This window comes from Aythya ferina (genome assembly GCF_964211825.1).
Source record: "Aythya ferina genome assembly, chromosome: 3".
Lineage (NCBI taxonomy): Eukaryota > Metazoa > Chordata > Aves > Anseriformes > Anatidae > Aythya > Aythya ferina.
Genome location: NC_140298.1, coordinates 11,794,479 through 11,809,788, shown reverse-complemented (window position 1 = coordinate 11,809,788; position 15,310 = coordinate 11,794,479). Strand labels below are relative to the sequence as shown.

The 15,310-nt window shown below is 41.9% G+C and overlaps 1 protein-coding gene across 11 annotated transcripts in view; it reads left to right on the top strand.

Moving 5' to 3' along the window:
* The window catches only part of EHBP1 (EH domain binding protein 1), a 208,708-nt gene that overhangs the window by 44,416 nt on the left and 148,982 nt on the right, over window positions 1-15,310 (top strand). For all 11 annotated transcript variants that reach the window (XM_084512769.1, XM_084512768.1, XM_084512767.1 and 8 more), the window contains exon 5: window positions 2,330-2,383. In XM_084512769.1, the coding sequence (XP_084368895.1) occupies window positions 2,330-2,383 (54 nt within the window). The remainder of the gene's footprint in view (window positions 1-2,329; window positions 2,384-15,310) is intronic.

Sequence of the window (15,310 nt, the reverse complement as noted above, 5' to 3'; positions counted from 1 at the left end):
GTAAAGTTCATGCTAGCCTGTTAAACAGTGAGAAGTCTCTGATCTACAGTACGATTTTGCTCTATCAGATTATCAAAAGTGTACAGCAGAGCATCTGATTCTGTGGCCTTCAGAGGTGGGAATCAGCATCAGTGCCATCAACAGAAGGGCTTAATTTTTCTTTCTAGATTATTGTCTTGCATGGACAAAATAATGAGCATTTTGTTTATTATGTAGGATAAAATACCAGGCCCTGAGTTCGCAAGGAGTTTTATGGAAACCTGCAAGCTTGGTTTGGGAGTTCTGAAGAAAATTGAGCAAGATGAACTCTTTAAGAGTTTAGTCACATCTTAAGGAGTAGCATATTAAACCTGAAGTGATTAATGATCCTATTAAATCTCATTATGCCGTTTTATGCTGTATCAGAGGAAGCAATTAAACAAAAAGGTAGTTGCCCCGGGTTAACTTGTGAAAATGGTAAGTATTTAATAGCTGGATTAGAGCAAATGATATCTCTGGAATTGATGCGAGATACAGCAAAGCGGCAGGTAGCGTGCTCGTTATTTACATAATGCAGAACTGCACAAAGCTGATTAACGTGATGGATGCATGATTACATAATCTGATATTTACAAGTATGTTAATTGGGACATGGAGATACCTAGGGATCTTTCTGTCTGCATCTAGCTGCCCTTCTGTCTGTAAGGCTAATGGCACAATATGTTTTTACACTCATCTGTAGTATTCAAAGTCCTCTGATTTTTAAAAATCTATAGAGATTGATTCATACAGCAAAAGAAATCATGTGTCAGATTTTGACATTGATTTCTATATGGAAACTGCCTGCCATTGCTGAAGTAGCATGTTTAAAAATGCATTTTGCACGTGGCACCTGTGGACGTGGCTGTTAAATACATGGCTAATGCTGGTGCCCAAGGCGTTGAGGAGGAGGCCTGTTTAAGAGCACTCTTCTCCAACTCTTTTGAGTGCTGGAGAGAGAAGATGTTCTTTTCTGGGGTTGTTTATGCTGTAAACTTCCTGTTTTCTACATTTTTTGTGTGTTTAAGAGCTAGTTAAAGAGAATTATTTCTCGTACGGGGTTACAGTCCCTGTTAACAACTGCATGTCAGATTTGAAGGCAAAACTGAGTGTGGCTGGCTAGTTAAAGCAAAGCCCCAGATAAGGCTGTAATGATTGAACGTGAGACCTGGGCACCACTGCAGATACACAAAGCAGAAGCAAAATCTCTCGATCCTTTGTGTTACCTTACAGCAGCAAGGCAGAATTAGTGTGGTGTCATCAACAGGCTTCAGACAGAAACAAGAAAACTCTGGGGGTCCTGAGGGATCTCACCGAGTGTGATGAAGGAGTTATGGGGGAGTGACATTTATGTGCAATTATCTAAAGCATGCAGGTGGCAGAGGCGAGCGAGTAGTTGAGGGGTTTCCTGTAACCAGACATAATGGGATAAAATTGAGGTATAGCAAAATGACTCTTCCTGTCAGGAAGAAAGGCTAAAGCTATGTTCCTTGCAAGAGAGCATTACTTGGTTATAGCTGCTCAGAAGCACGACTGGATGATAAATTAATGACATTAAAATATATACCTATTTCTTAAGGTAAGATCCTTGATAAAGGCCTGAAGGGGATGACTTACAGTTTCAGACATGATCTTGATTTCAGACAACACAACGTAGACTACACCACTGCACTGAGAGCTTGTGAAATTGGAAATAAATGCCAAATCTGTGAAACTCATCATTTGTCTTCCTGTTGGTGAAAACAGTTGTTGTTCCTTGAGTGTAATGTAATAGAAACATTGTGAAGGAAGGACAGGTGTCTAAGTAATCTGCAGCGAAATGCGGTGCTCAGCTGAAGCTATGGCTCTGGATCTCTGCTCACGCTTTGGGCACGAGGTGGTGGGGACGATGGTTTGGATGCTTGCTGTAGGTGGGCGCTTTCCCACGCCAGGGAGGAGCAGCACCTTCCTCCACAGTTGTCTGCGAGATGTAGATGTGTTGGACTTACTGGAAGGTGGAATGTAAGAATTCAAGTGAGATTTGTTTATTCTTTGCCTGTGATGAAAGCAAAGAGAATTACGGGCATATATCAGAAGAAACCTCGTGTGTGTTATCCGTAGGAGGCTTTATTAAATCTTTGGCAGTTTTACACCAACTTGTTTGTCATCTCCTTGACATCCGTTGAAGCCTACCTCCTAGCTGAAATATTTCCCTCCATCGTCTTCAGCGGGTAAAAATATTTCTATGAGCGTATAAAAAATCTTGGCTGAATTTCTCTCTGTGGCACCCTGGATTATTTTTAGACTGAAGTTCTCTGCTTTGTTTTTCTAGGATCCCCACGCTGAAGAGTTTGAAGACAAGGAATGGACGTTTGTCATAGAGAACGTAAGCTGGAACGTTACGTTGGTTTTTATACCTGTGAGACTGTGATTAATAATGAAAAGGCGTCCAAATGCTGGAAGGGGCTTGAGTAAAATTTGGGCTGCTGAGGCATGGTAAAAGCTTGTTCCGCAGTAATGAAGGCTTATTAAAATACTCATTCTTATGTCCTGGTTAAGCACAGGTGAGTGGGTAGGGTACTGCACTGCTTAAATTCTCTCCCTGTAAGCATCAGTCGTCTGTGCATTATTTTGCTGTGAGCAGTGGAGCAAACAAGCTAGAGCTGGGTTATGACTCATGGGTTTATGGGTTATGACACATTATTTTTCTATGAGCTGGGGAGCGAACAAGTCTGAGCTGGGCTGTGACATCTGCACATCTCGCTCTGCAGCGCACCAAGTGGCAGGGCTTAATGCTACGTGGAGCTCCTTTATTTCATTTCTGTCCTCCAAGCTGGGCTGCAGCTTCCACTCTGGGGCTGCCCAGGCTGAAAACTGGGGAAACTGCTTTAGCTGGAGTTCCCTCTTCTCTTTTTGAAAGACATTTTAAAGGACTGTGTGACATTCAGACAGCGTGTTTATCTCTCATGAATGTAGTTTCATTTTGGTCTGTTTTTCAGTAACTCAATTTAGTTTTTACTTATGTAGCTTTAAAAAAACCTCTCGTGTACTGAGTTGCACTAATGTCACAGCACTGAGGTATGCAAAAGCAATGGAGTTTGCCAGTTACAGTTATTTTGCCTAAAAAAACAGCTGCTTTTTCTTCCTTTTGATATCAGAAGTGATTTGGGCCTTGAAAGCTAAGGTTTATTCTGATTGCCAGCGACCGATCGTTTAAAAGGGCTGACAGCCAAGTGCAATTTATACTTTGCTTTTAAATGTCATGTTTCTATTTTTGTTTACGGGACTTAGGAACACAAAACACAGTTTAGTTACTGCTTCCTGGAGTTTCCTTTTCTATCTCACTTAGTTTATTTTAATCAGGGAAGTCTCCATCACCGATTGTCACTGTACAAGCTGCTCTGGATAAAACAATGTCAGTATATGTCTCAGTCAACCCCTCTGGGTATAGCTGGATTTCCTGTGACGTTGCAGAGTATTTTTTATTTATTTTTTTTCAGAAGTTTATAATGCACATGTAGACTTCAGGTTCCTTAAAAGCACATGGCTTTTTCACATGTTGTTGGATGATGTCTGGGGGTGGCAGCGAGACATCTGATGCGTGTCGTTCTCACTTTGTGCCTCAAATCTTCACTGAGCTGCAGTAACGCTCGCACGGTGGGAGGTTTTGCAGGGATTGCTGTGCCCCAAAACACCCAGCCTCTGACAAAGCAGATGGAAATGGCTCCAGCAGGTATCAGTTACGAAACAATCTTTTGTTATGTGCAGGCTTATTCTTTACAACCGCAGTTATGCCATTAGTTCATCCCGTGAGAACTGCCAAATATTTGCTGCTGGATGCTTATTGTTGGATTAGAGCAGTTAATCTAAACAGCACTCAGAAATACTAAACTTATTAAATAGCTTTACTGCTGAAATTGAGACCTTAAGCAACAATACAACTGGTTGCTTTTGGTCCCCCTGCCCCCCCTACAGAAAGCTGTAGATACTGCCAACAAAATCTGCTCTCCAAATACACTTGGAATGATGGCGAAACTTTTTTCCAAGAGTAACAGCTCCACTTAGTGGTGGATGAAAATAAGTTCATCTGTTGCAGCAAGTGACATCTGATTCAATGGCTGGCTGACGTTTCAGAGCACAAAACACCTGCTGGTTCAACACTTGGGAACTGAGGGACCGGAGGTTAATCTCCCCACTACCTAAACTGCTGATTTACTAATTTCAGCCTCAATGTAACATTTTTCTGGTTTTAAAGGAAAATATTTGTCACTGAATTGGAAAAGGACAGGTTACGTTTGGGCAGGGTATGCTTACAGCCCTTTGGGAGCCTTTCCTTTTGTCCAAACATGTTCTCTGCCCCCAGTCTCTGCAGGGCTTCCCTGCCTTTTTAGTTAGCACCACTGAGAATGCAGGATGCTGAAGCCTAAACATTGAGGGATGTTCTTCCATTGTGAAGCAATTTGAACTCTGCTAAAATATTTATTTTGAGGTTTTTATTGTTGTTATTAAAAGTTAGTGTCGAAACTCATTTTGTATTGCTTCTTCAGCATGCCTGAACAAGGGTCAGCTAACAGATACGTGGCTGAAGTTTGAGGTCTCTGTTTGCAGACACTGTCAAATTCAGAACAGGATCAGTCTGGACTTTTAGGTGAAGTTTTAACAGAAGTGAGATGTGGTGGTTTGTGCAAGAAAATCGTGCTGTAAATGGAAATGAAGCAGGGTACTTGTGGTTTTTAATTTTTGTTGTTTTAGTCTTGTAAATACATTTATATTCTGATATTTTTTACAACTTTTTAACACATTGGTTGCTCTGTATTTGCGTTTTAGTAAGTGAACCTTTGTCATCTACTGCATATCTAATCCATAAATACTTTGTTCATAGCATGGTTTGTTAATATCTAAATGTCAATATTCTTCTTGCCACGTTTTTCTCTTCTTCACAGCTGCATTCTTTGTATATTCACCGTGAGCTTTCTTGTCTTAGATTGTGTCTTTGTTTAGCCAAACTCTATTTGGTTATCTGACTTTTCTTCCTGAGATAGTTAAGTTACCTTGGGTTCATTACTCTTCTGAATAATCATATCAGATCTTCATATTGGTTGTTGCAAGATGGAGAGCTAGAAATTCATAGCTGAGTAAGACTCCTTCATCCTGTGACGAGGTAATAGGCTTTCAAACTTGTACAGATTGGCATGAGTTCATTCAGTGAGCAGGGGCTACTTGCCTTTCATTTAAAAATCCAGTAAGTGATTTTCTCTGTCATTACTCCGAAGGTTAATTTGAGCATATGCTGTTTCCACTCTGACTTTAAGTTGGTCCTAATATGTTGAAGTTTTATTTGACTCTCTGTATGAGAACTTTGTCTAAAATAAAGGTAGCTAATGTCATGGAAAAATTGTATTGCCCAAAGCTTCTCTTTGCAAGGAGTGTATAGGAAGAGGATATAAGCACATGCACTGAGGATGGACTCACGTTTACCTGCTTGCTGGCAGCCTTGGAGATTGATTCCTTCTACACTCTTGAATGGAATTGAAAAGCTCGTAGGAAGTTTTCAGTGGGTGAAGATTTGGTCTATGAAACAACTTTTCCAGTTTTCTGTTTTGCAGATGAATGGAGAAAAATGTCTCACCGTTTTTGTTTTTGAAGCTTTTTTCCTAGACTTGCCTAGGCTTGGGCTGGAGGCAGCTTTTACCTGATCTGTCTTGCAGCATCATTCCAGACAAACACTTCTCTAAGCTGTTTCTTAAAAGCTTTTTAAGATGGGATCTCTGCAGCATCTCCAGGCAGCACATTTCAGTGCTTCATTGCCCTCACCACTGGGGATCTGTTGATGCGGTTTTGGGCTGCTATTTCTTGCCTTACCCATTACAGATATGGAGAACAGATTCCACTTTCTGTGCGTCTGGAAACCCCCTTTCATTATTCTTGCCTCTAACGAATCACCCACAATGATGTGATAGTGGTTACACACCGGATTTTGTTTCCCTTCATCGCATTAGCAGATCATTAGCATTGTCTTTAAGGACCACTTGCGTAGGTGAGTGTTCAGCATCCTTCTCTGCTTGCGCTGCCCACAGCTTCTAGGGACCAGCACCCAGCTCTGCCTGCAAACTATCACGTGTGGGACAAAGCACTGCCCCAAATTTCCAGGCTGTTTGTGTACTGAGGTCTTGGGAACTGAACGCACTTGCACACCAATCCTTTCTAGAGCTTTTCCCACTCTTTCCAACATCCTGTTTTAGGCTACTGTTTGCTGGTAGTGCCTTTTTGAATATCTAGGTAGTGATGGTGAAGAAAAACCCCTGCCTTACTGCGAACTTTTCCTGATTTTTAGATGCCAGCCTTTCAAGTTTGACGGTGCCTTGTAAGATCTCAGGTGTGTATCATTCTGTGAGACACATTCACGCTTCTGGTTATTTTTTTTCCGTTGACCAATAACGGTATTTTAAGTGGTTTCTCCAGGAAAATGTCCAACTGCTGCAGTGAGAAAACAGGTGTTTGGAGTTCATTCAAGTAGCCTACAGCAAACAGTTATCAAGAATAATAAACTTAAGCTGGAAGATAGATGAATTTTCTTTTTGTCCACTGCTGCTCTTTAGCTTTAGGAGCCCCAACCCACCATGGCTTCTGAACCATCTTCAGCTCAAATGTGAGCAATGCCTCAAAATGAAAGAAAAGTTTTTTAACAAAAAAAAAAAAAAAAAAAAAGTTAAAGAAAATTTGGCATAATCTAGTTTAATTTTATTGGAACAAGTCCTCTGTTCTGTTTTCTTTCTCCAGAAATTCTGTACCATGATTGCTTATGATTAATTTTAATTTTGAATGCCCTAAAGCATGTTATGTCATTCACAGGTTTGGAGAGATTGCTTCCTGTCCTAAAATGCCCATCCATTGGTTTTAGATATGACAACACAAAGGTGATAAATAATGTGGAAGTAATAGGAAAGAGGGCACGTGGATGGAATGTAGAAATGTTCCTGGGATTAAAGGTGACTGATTTTAAAAGCAACACAATAAAATGAGGTATTAGGAAGACGGGAGCACCCATCAGATACAGCTTTAAATGCGTTATTTTCTAAATGAGGCTTTTCAAGAAATACCAGCTCATCTGAATTTGTGGAGTAATTAGCCCCCAGTTTTGGTAAAATCAGACTTTTAGACTGGGTGTTTAATTACCTTCAATGACACCAGTGTTGCTACAGTACCTTCACAAGAGCAAGTTCTGCTTTATGTTGGAATAAAAGCATGAGGCCAGATGTCAAAAACTTCACACCTGGTTCTGGAAATAAATGCTGGGAGGTGAATGCCAGTGCAGCGTACTGAATTGAAATTCTGAGTACTGTCAGCTCCGTTTGCAAAAAGAACCTGGGGAAAAACAGACTGGCATGTGGAATAAGACGGTTCCTCGTTTGCTGATCGGTTGCTATATCAGTACTTATTACAAAATCTTGGCTATCTCTTCTAGTGCATCTTTGTGGCATGTGGGAGCCTAAGTCTAAACTGGCTATTTGATTTATTTAAAAAAAAAAAAAAAGTAATCAAAAAAAGCTATATCACTCATTTTGTATTTTCTGCTTGAAATAAATTTTTGGCTTAAAATGAGAAACAACCAGGTTAGCCTTTTTCTGAATTAAATGTCTGCCTTTAATACATTTAGAATAGGAAGCTCGTGGTTCAGACATGCTTTCCTGGTCCTTTAATTCCACTGTCATATTCTGCTGTATGTGATTATGTGAGCTGTGACTGTCTGTCTGTGTAAATTAGGCTGGGTATTCTGGTCTAGATATAGCGGGGAATTAAATGCTGCTTTGTCAGCCATCTCACACTTGCTCTGCCTTAAATTTAATAGAGAATCAGGAAACTTGTTTTGCTTTCCGTTTTTGCTTACATTAAATATTTAGCACTTTGTTCTAGTCCAGGAATCTCCAAGATTAGGGTTTTGGAGCAAAACTTGCAGGAATCTTTGTCTTGATTGGCCTGTGGAGTGTTTATGGGGGAAGAAGGGCAGGAGACCTTGCCTGCATTTTGTAATTTGCAGACCTCCAGCATCTTTCAGAACAAATCGATATCTCTCGTCCAGACTACATGGTAGCACGTGTAAGCAATTGTAACTAAAACCCAGGAGCTGCAAGGAGCAGGAGACGGGCCTGTGCGGTGAGTGACTGCTCCTGGTGTAGGGCAGATGTCCTGGAGCGGAGGAGTCTCCTGTCCATCAGCACTGACCCAGGAGGTATCGAAGCCACTGTCGAATAGTGGGCATCTTCTCTGAAAATTACAGAAGGCAAAGGATGTGGATGACACCCTTCATGAATACGAGTTCTGCTGGAGAATTTCTGCACCAAATGCTGTAGGACAATTGCATTAGTGCAAGTATTAAGTGAGCAAGGTGTGAAGACTGGGCTGTTCGAGGGAGGTGTTCCCCTCCGAAAGGCACAGCACGTGGAGAGGAGACACAACCCGGCTGGTTGCGAGGGCAGATGCTGCAAAAGCTTCCCCTAAAGGCTCCGTCAGCTCATGGGACTTGTGACCCACAGCAGCCCCTGGATCTCACTCTTTTCTCCTGTATTTGTTTTTCACAAATAATTCTGTAGGTTTTTTGTTATTTGATCCTTATCCCATAAAATGTGGTGCCTAAACTGTCCTTCAAATAATATTATTTCTGATGCGGTGTTAATAACTGCACTAAGTGGAACTGTGTGGAACGTATTTGCCTACAGATTATACAGCAATTTGGAGAACTACATTACAGCTTTTCAATTGAAATTTTGCTAGAAAAGGCAAAGTAATCTCATTTTCTGATTTTTATGCTACACTTACACTAGAGGGTCTCACGAATGGAAGATGGAGACAGGAGGGTGCGGGGAGTTGCCCGGAACAGCCCAGGCATCACCGCTCCGTAAGTGCTGTACACCATAACATTTACAGTGGAATGAGTTTGATGACATATAATTTATCAGGTTATTATTGATTCACAGTAGTAAAGTACAACTGTTTTCTAAATTGCTGGAACCACTTTGTTTAGGGTTTTTTGGCTTTATTTCCTTGCTAGAAGTACACGTCTCCTGTAGATGAGTGTATGGTGCCAGACAACTGATCGGGGTTGCTATCAGTGGTGTTCTTTGCCAGCTGGAGGGAGGAAGCTGATAAACAAGGCAGACAGCTTTGGAAACGAACCCCTAATACTACATTAGGCATGTTTAAAACCAGCAGTGTGTTTCAGCCACTCTTAGCATATGTTTATTCATAGAAAATCAGCGGTAAAATAGACTTGCCAGCTCACACAGAGTCCGCATGAGGTCTTTTCTCTTTCAGACATCAAATACAGAATAGTGTCTTGGTAATTGTTTTACAGTGGGGTTCTTAATCATACTCCAGACATAAGCTGAGCTGACCAACTTGCCTTTTAATAGAAAAGTGTTTGCTTTTAAGCTTGTTCAGCTTGCCACTTTTTTCTGCTTTTGTGTTGGAGTGTGTGTTCACATTTACATGTAGTCACAGATACGTGTTTGCTCTCGATGCGTTTCAGAATATCATTATTTAAAATGCCACCGTCTGGGGCGACATTATGATGGATAAATCTCATTTTTGACCCAGTAGCCGTACGGTGTTGAACCAGCATATGTTGCAGCCACGTAGTTCGAAATATTCAATGTGGGAAATGGGAAAAATGGCAACACGTTTAATGAAAAATGTTTTTGACATAAGTCACCTTCAAAGGCAGATAATCTGGGAGCCCAATTGAATACGTCGCTTGATTTGAGATAAAACCTTGCAATTGCATGTGCTCAAAGTACAGAAACGTGTGTTGAAAAAAGAATTAAAATACCCATTATTGTGTAAAATGTAGCCCTGCATTAAGTGACTGGATAGGATTGTACGTGCAAGCAGGCACAATTTAACCCAGGGCATATTATTTAAGAATAGTGGCCACCAGCAGAACAGGAGCTGGCTGACAGAAAAAGAAGAGTTCTGGGTTCCTGCTACCCTTTGTTATTAGGAAAACCATCTGGCAGTGTAATAGCGCTGAGTGTTATTGCCTTCAGCCTCTTATCTTTGGTTGTTAGCTGTCTTAATAGAGTTTAATATAATGGAAATTAATTGACCTCCATAACTTAATTAATGCCATTCCATGCAGGATTTTTTCCCTCTCAGCACATTCCTCGTTCTGAATTGCCCCCGTGCCATCATGTTGCTTTTGTGCATGAAGTTTCTCCCTTCCTGTTGGTGTAGCTGGGGCGAATTGTTTCCTGAATTTTGGTGGGCAGCAGGAAAGAACAACTTTGGGTTTAATTGGGTGTGTAGAAATGTTTCCTGTAGACCGGAGCTGAGAAGAAACAGGAGGATGGCAGGCTGAGCGCGATGGACCTGGGGCTGAGCTGGTTTAATACCTGGTGGTGCACAGTCTGAAATAGGAAGCTGGTGGGTTTGACTCTGAGGGCTGTGCCTGCTGAGAGTAAATACACTTTTTGGAGGTTTTCCTTAAAGATTCCCCATTCTTGTATGCAGCTCTAATGATCTATACTGTGAGAATATTTGGGGTGGCAAAGAATAAGACATGGGGAAGCTCCGCTCCCTACGGCAAAACAGTGAATGTCAGCAGTTGCAGGAAGGCACGGGACAAAAACCAAGAAGGATGTACAGTATTTAACACATCAGAAGCAATGTTGAAAATGACGTGAAGAATTATTGATATGGCTGATGTTGGTGTGTAAGGAGCTGTCAGCAATGGAAAGGCTAAAACAAAGGGAGAATGGCTGATCAGGTAACGTGGGAAGCAGAGAGAAAAAGCTGTCGTCAGGCCAAAGTGGAATAAGAGCGAAGGAAACACCCCTGCAGAAGTAACTCCACGAAGTGCCAAAGCCAGGAGTGACGGAGGCAACGGGTGCCTGCTCCCAAGAGCAGCTGTAGGAAGGAGCATAATGAGTTTGGGAGGATTTTGGCTCTTGTGTGCTTGTCAGTGAAAGGACAAAATGGACTATTTGAACAATAACCCTAAAAATCTGTCAACGAAGAATTAGTAGGAAGTTGTTCCGTGAATCATCAGCATCAATCTTTGCTATAATTGGTTACAATTCATGTTATGTAATTTTAATTGCACCGTACAATGAAAGAAACTGATTTATTTGGAAGGATTTAAGGTATTAGATGGGCTGCGTAAATAACTAGTGTGGATGCTGTAGAGGAAGGGTAACAGGATATTCGAGATCTATGGAACAATTTGGGGGTTTCAGCTGGGTTTAGTGCAATGGCTTTAATGCAGGCTGCTCCGTGACTGCTGCCTGCATCCCTTCCTTCAGGTCTTCTCTTCAGATGGAGCCACTCTCTGCTGCTTAATGGAAGCCAAGCACTTTCTCTCTTTTATTTCTGTAATACTTGCATTGTGAAACACTATGGGACGTGGCTTAGCATGGTTCTTGGTACTTCTTTAAATTATTTTTTTCCTACATCTACCTCTAGCTAAGCCTTTGGAAGTTTGCAAGCAGATTTCCTGCAAAGGCTGTGTTACAGAATCAGGGATTCAGCAGGCCTACTAAAGCAAGCAAGTGCAAAGGGGAACATGTGAAGTTGGAAATCTCCCTATGAGGAAGAACATGGGGATTTTTAAGGGCGGGCTTCCTTCTGCACTGCTAATTCCAGTCATCTTTGGTCTGCCACACAAATGTTGCCTTGCAGTTGATAAAAGTTCGTTATTTGTCATAACACACGGGCATTATAACCATATACTTCCTTAGGGTGGCTGCGGTGGGCATCCCAAATCATGAGTGGCTGCCTGAGCTGTCGGCAGGTTGTTTAGACAGACCAGGTGTAGGAACATTACTGACACCTCTCAGGAGGATGGGAAGAGTCTCAGAAGAGTTTGGATCTCATTTACCTTGAGCATTTCTGGAGGATGGAGCCTTCTCTGTCACTGCTGCAGGAAAAATGTGGTTGAAGTTGCATCCTCAGGAAGTTGGTGGTTGTGCTAGTGTGGTCATGACCATTCAGCTTTTTAAACTTTGGAACCAAGCCCTTTCCACAATGAAGAGAATTATGTCTATTTTGACTGATTGCATTTGAATCACATTCTTTCCTTTTTTTTTTTTTTTTTTTTTTTTTTTTTTCTTCAAGCTGGAAGGATGTTATTTTAAGCATCAGCTGAGTTTCTGGAAGTCATGACGTTGATGGCCATGATCTGGTGAGACACAGCTGGATAATTTTAAGTCAGTCTCATCTCCACCAAACTAGACTCTTCTGTGTCCCATGGCATGTGCAGAACATTTTTTTTCCAAAGTAGTAGAGTTGCCACAGCTTTTAGACTGGCACCATTCTTTTCACTGGAAAAATCTGGAAGTCTGGTTCCCTTTTTCTGCCTCGATGCCCTACAGATTGGGTTTGAGTGTTGCTTGTTGGTTGGTTGTTTTTTGTTTTTTTCCTGCCAGGCAAAGGTGAGTTGTATTTAGAGTTGGTGGAGTAATGGGCTGTGGTTTCGAGTCGTCTGCGTTAGAAGAAGATGGTGAAATAAGAAATGTTTTTTGGCTATGGAGTATTTAACCTGGGAAGGCCAGTTATTTGTGTCGGAATGACCTTTCAAATCATTTTAACTTCCAGTTGCTGAGGAATGCCAAAAATACTGATCAGTATTGTTGCAGGGAAGAGCTCTTGTGTTGCCTTCAAGTGCAGTAGGAAGCGTAGATGAGCAGGTAACCAGCCTGATTTGAAGCCATGTGTGCTGGCACGGGTGGTTGTAGTTATTCTCCCTTCTGTGGTGGTCTGTGGAGAACCCCCAGCCCTGCAGTGCCCTTCTTGTTTCAGAGTTATCCAGGAGGCTGTTTGGAGGTATTGAAGGCTGTTCTTGTCCTCGGGATCATGGTGATGAGAAGGTGAGCACAGTGGCCATGAAAATCCTGGCGCCTGCTGATCCTTGCGTTGAGGGACTGCAAATTCTTCTTCTCGTGCCAGCTCCTCAGCTACAAATGAAGAGGAAGGAAATAAAGTTGCAAGGGACCACGCTCAGCGTCTGAGTTTTTCCAAAAGCTTTGAATGATGGCAAAGTTGAATCCACCCGAAGTCATGTGTCCTGGTGAAACCCCGTGCAGAGCATGAACTTTGCATAACGCCATTCATGCGCTGCAACCACTTGATGGCACCCTTTGATTTGGTACAGAGCTCATTAGCAGTAGCACAGCGCTGTGTGGCTGTAGTATTTGTAATGGAATAACACATAAGAACTAAAGACTGCAAGGTATCTGGTTAATGTAGAGATGAAATGAATGAAACAGCAAGGCTAAGCTTTCCTGACCCTTCGTGAGAGAATAGATGAAAAAAGGAAGAATAAGCTATTGTGCCGAAGGGAGATGATGAAATTCAAGATCCACACACATAATCTCTGGCTCAGCCTCTGAAATGTTAATCCCTGGCTAGAATTATTTGAGCTGTAGATTGCAATTTATCATCAAAATGGCACTGTGTCAAACAATACTTCTTGTATGTGTGATGTTTAGAACTACCCAATTTTAATATAAAATGGTTCACGGAGCACTGTCTAACATTTAAGTAGCAACTCGTTAAGCCCGGGATGTTTCTGCTCGTTTCTGTACCCCAGTGGTAATCACGTGGAGTGATATTCCATCGAACACTCCTTTCTAGCCATATAATGTGTTTTGGGGAGGGATCTGTTTTGATCTGAGCAGTGACAGATGATGGAACTGCTTGATGGTAATTGTTACACCAAGTGGTCCAAAATGCTTGTTTTAAGGTGCTCAGTTAATTTTTTTCAATGAAAAAACCTGCCAAAAATTTGCTGATGGCTCAAAAAATCCCCAGGATTGAGATTAATGTTTTGCCAAGTTGTGGGAACAATTATTTTGAGGTTACAAAAAATATTTTCTCGTTGTGTTTTACAAGCTGCAACACCCCTCAGGTTTTTCTCTCCTTGCTTTTATAATATGCCAGTAGGGGGAGTAAAAAAAAATAAAATAATAAATTGCTGTGCTGGTAAGGCTGAAGTATTCTGCACTAAAATTCAGCCGTTTGCACTTGAGAAATGGTAGCACCTCATGATGCAGTGTGTTACCGAAAGAGAAAGGTCTGATACCTTGAGGAAGTGGCACTTGGAAAAGATTCATAGCCCAGGGAGTTCCTGAAATGTCGGCTTTCTGCAACATGTGAAACAGCATAATCATGAGAGAAGAATATTTAAATTAAAAGTATCCTTAGAAATCTGCATTATATTTTCTTCTTCCCCTTGTTACTTAAAAATCCCCTTGTAATTTTGTTGTTACAGCAAACCCCAGCGTTTCAGTACGTCCTAATGCAGTCACTCGTGCGTTTATTTCTAAAAGTGGCTTCTGTGTAAGTGTGAACTCTGAAAAGCATTTGCAAATCTGGAATACTTTCTAAATTGTTTCATGTTTGTTTTTTTTTCTTTCACGTCTTGCATTTTGTGCTTGTGGAAAGGTGAGAGGCTGGAGGGGGAGAAGGAAGGGAGGAAGGCGAGCGCAGACCCTGCCAAGTTGGCAGATTCCCGATTCCTCCGCAGAAGTTGTTCCGTCAAGCGCTGAGATTTGAAGCGGGAGCTGTTTGGTGATCTGCCGGCGTTCAAAGCGTCTCCCTGGGCTTGGTGGTGATTAAAATCCCCTCTGAAAACCTTGCTAGTATCAACACGACATTTCGCGGGGGCTCGGCGTGTTTGGTTAGCGGGTACACGCGGGGCGCCTCGGCGTCGCAGGCCTGACTGAGCAGTCGCGCTGGCTGTGAACTGAACTATGAAGGAGACATTTGTCTTGGACGGGGACCTTTTGTGCTAATCCCTCCAACCTTTATATCGGAGCGTTTCGTGACGGCGTTTAGGCAAGGAATAGCTTGTGTTGTGCCCCTGTGATCTCTCTCCATCAGAAAGGAGGGTGTGGAATAAGCAGCGGTGTTAGATAAGAGTTATTATTTTATTTCATATTTCTCCTGCACCATGGCCTTTTTTTCCTTGGAGGCCGGTGCCTTAGCACATGTGGATTCTGGATTAATGTTTATAAAGGGATCCGCAGGAAACGATGGTGATCACGCCGAGGGTGCAGCTGTTTACGCGTGCATGCGGTTGTTTTCTGGGCACCGCAGATAAACGTGTTATCCGGGCGCAGGTATTTATGTTTTAAAATTACACCTACCAGTAAGAACATACACCTTCTATATACATAAACACATACAGCAGCGTCTGTTTAACTCTAAAAAGCACAGGCCAAGTGAGAGCTTTGCTGCTGCCTGACCAGCCCAAAAACACACAGCGTATATAAACGCAGTCACTGGAGTTTTGCAGTTTTATGAAGGGTATTTTTCTCCT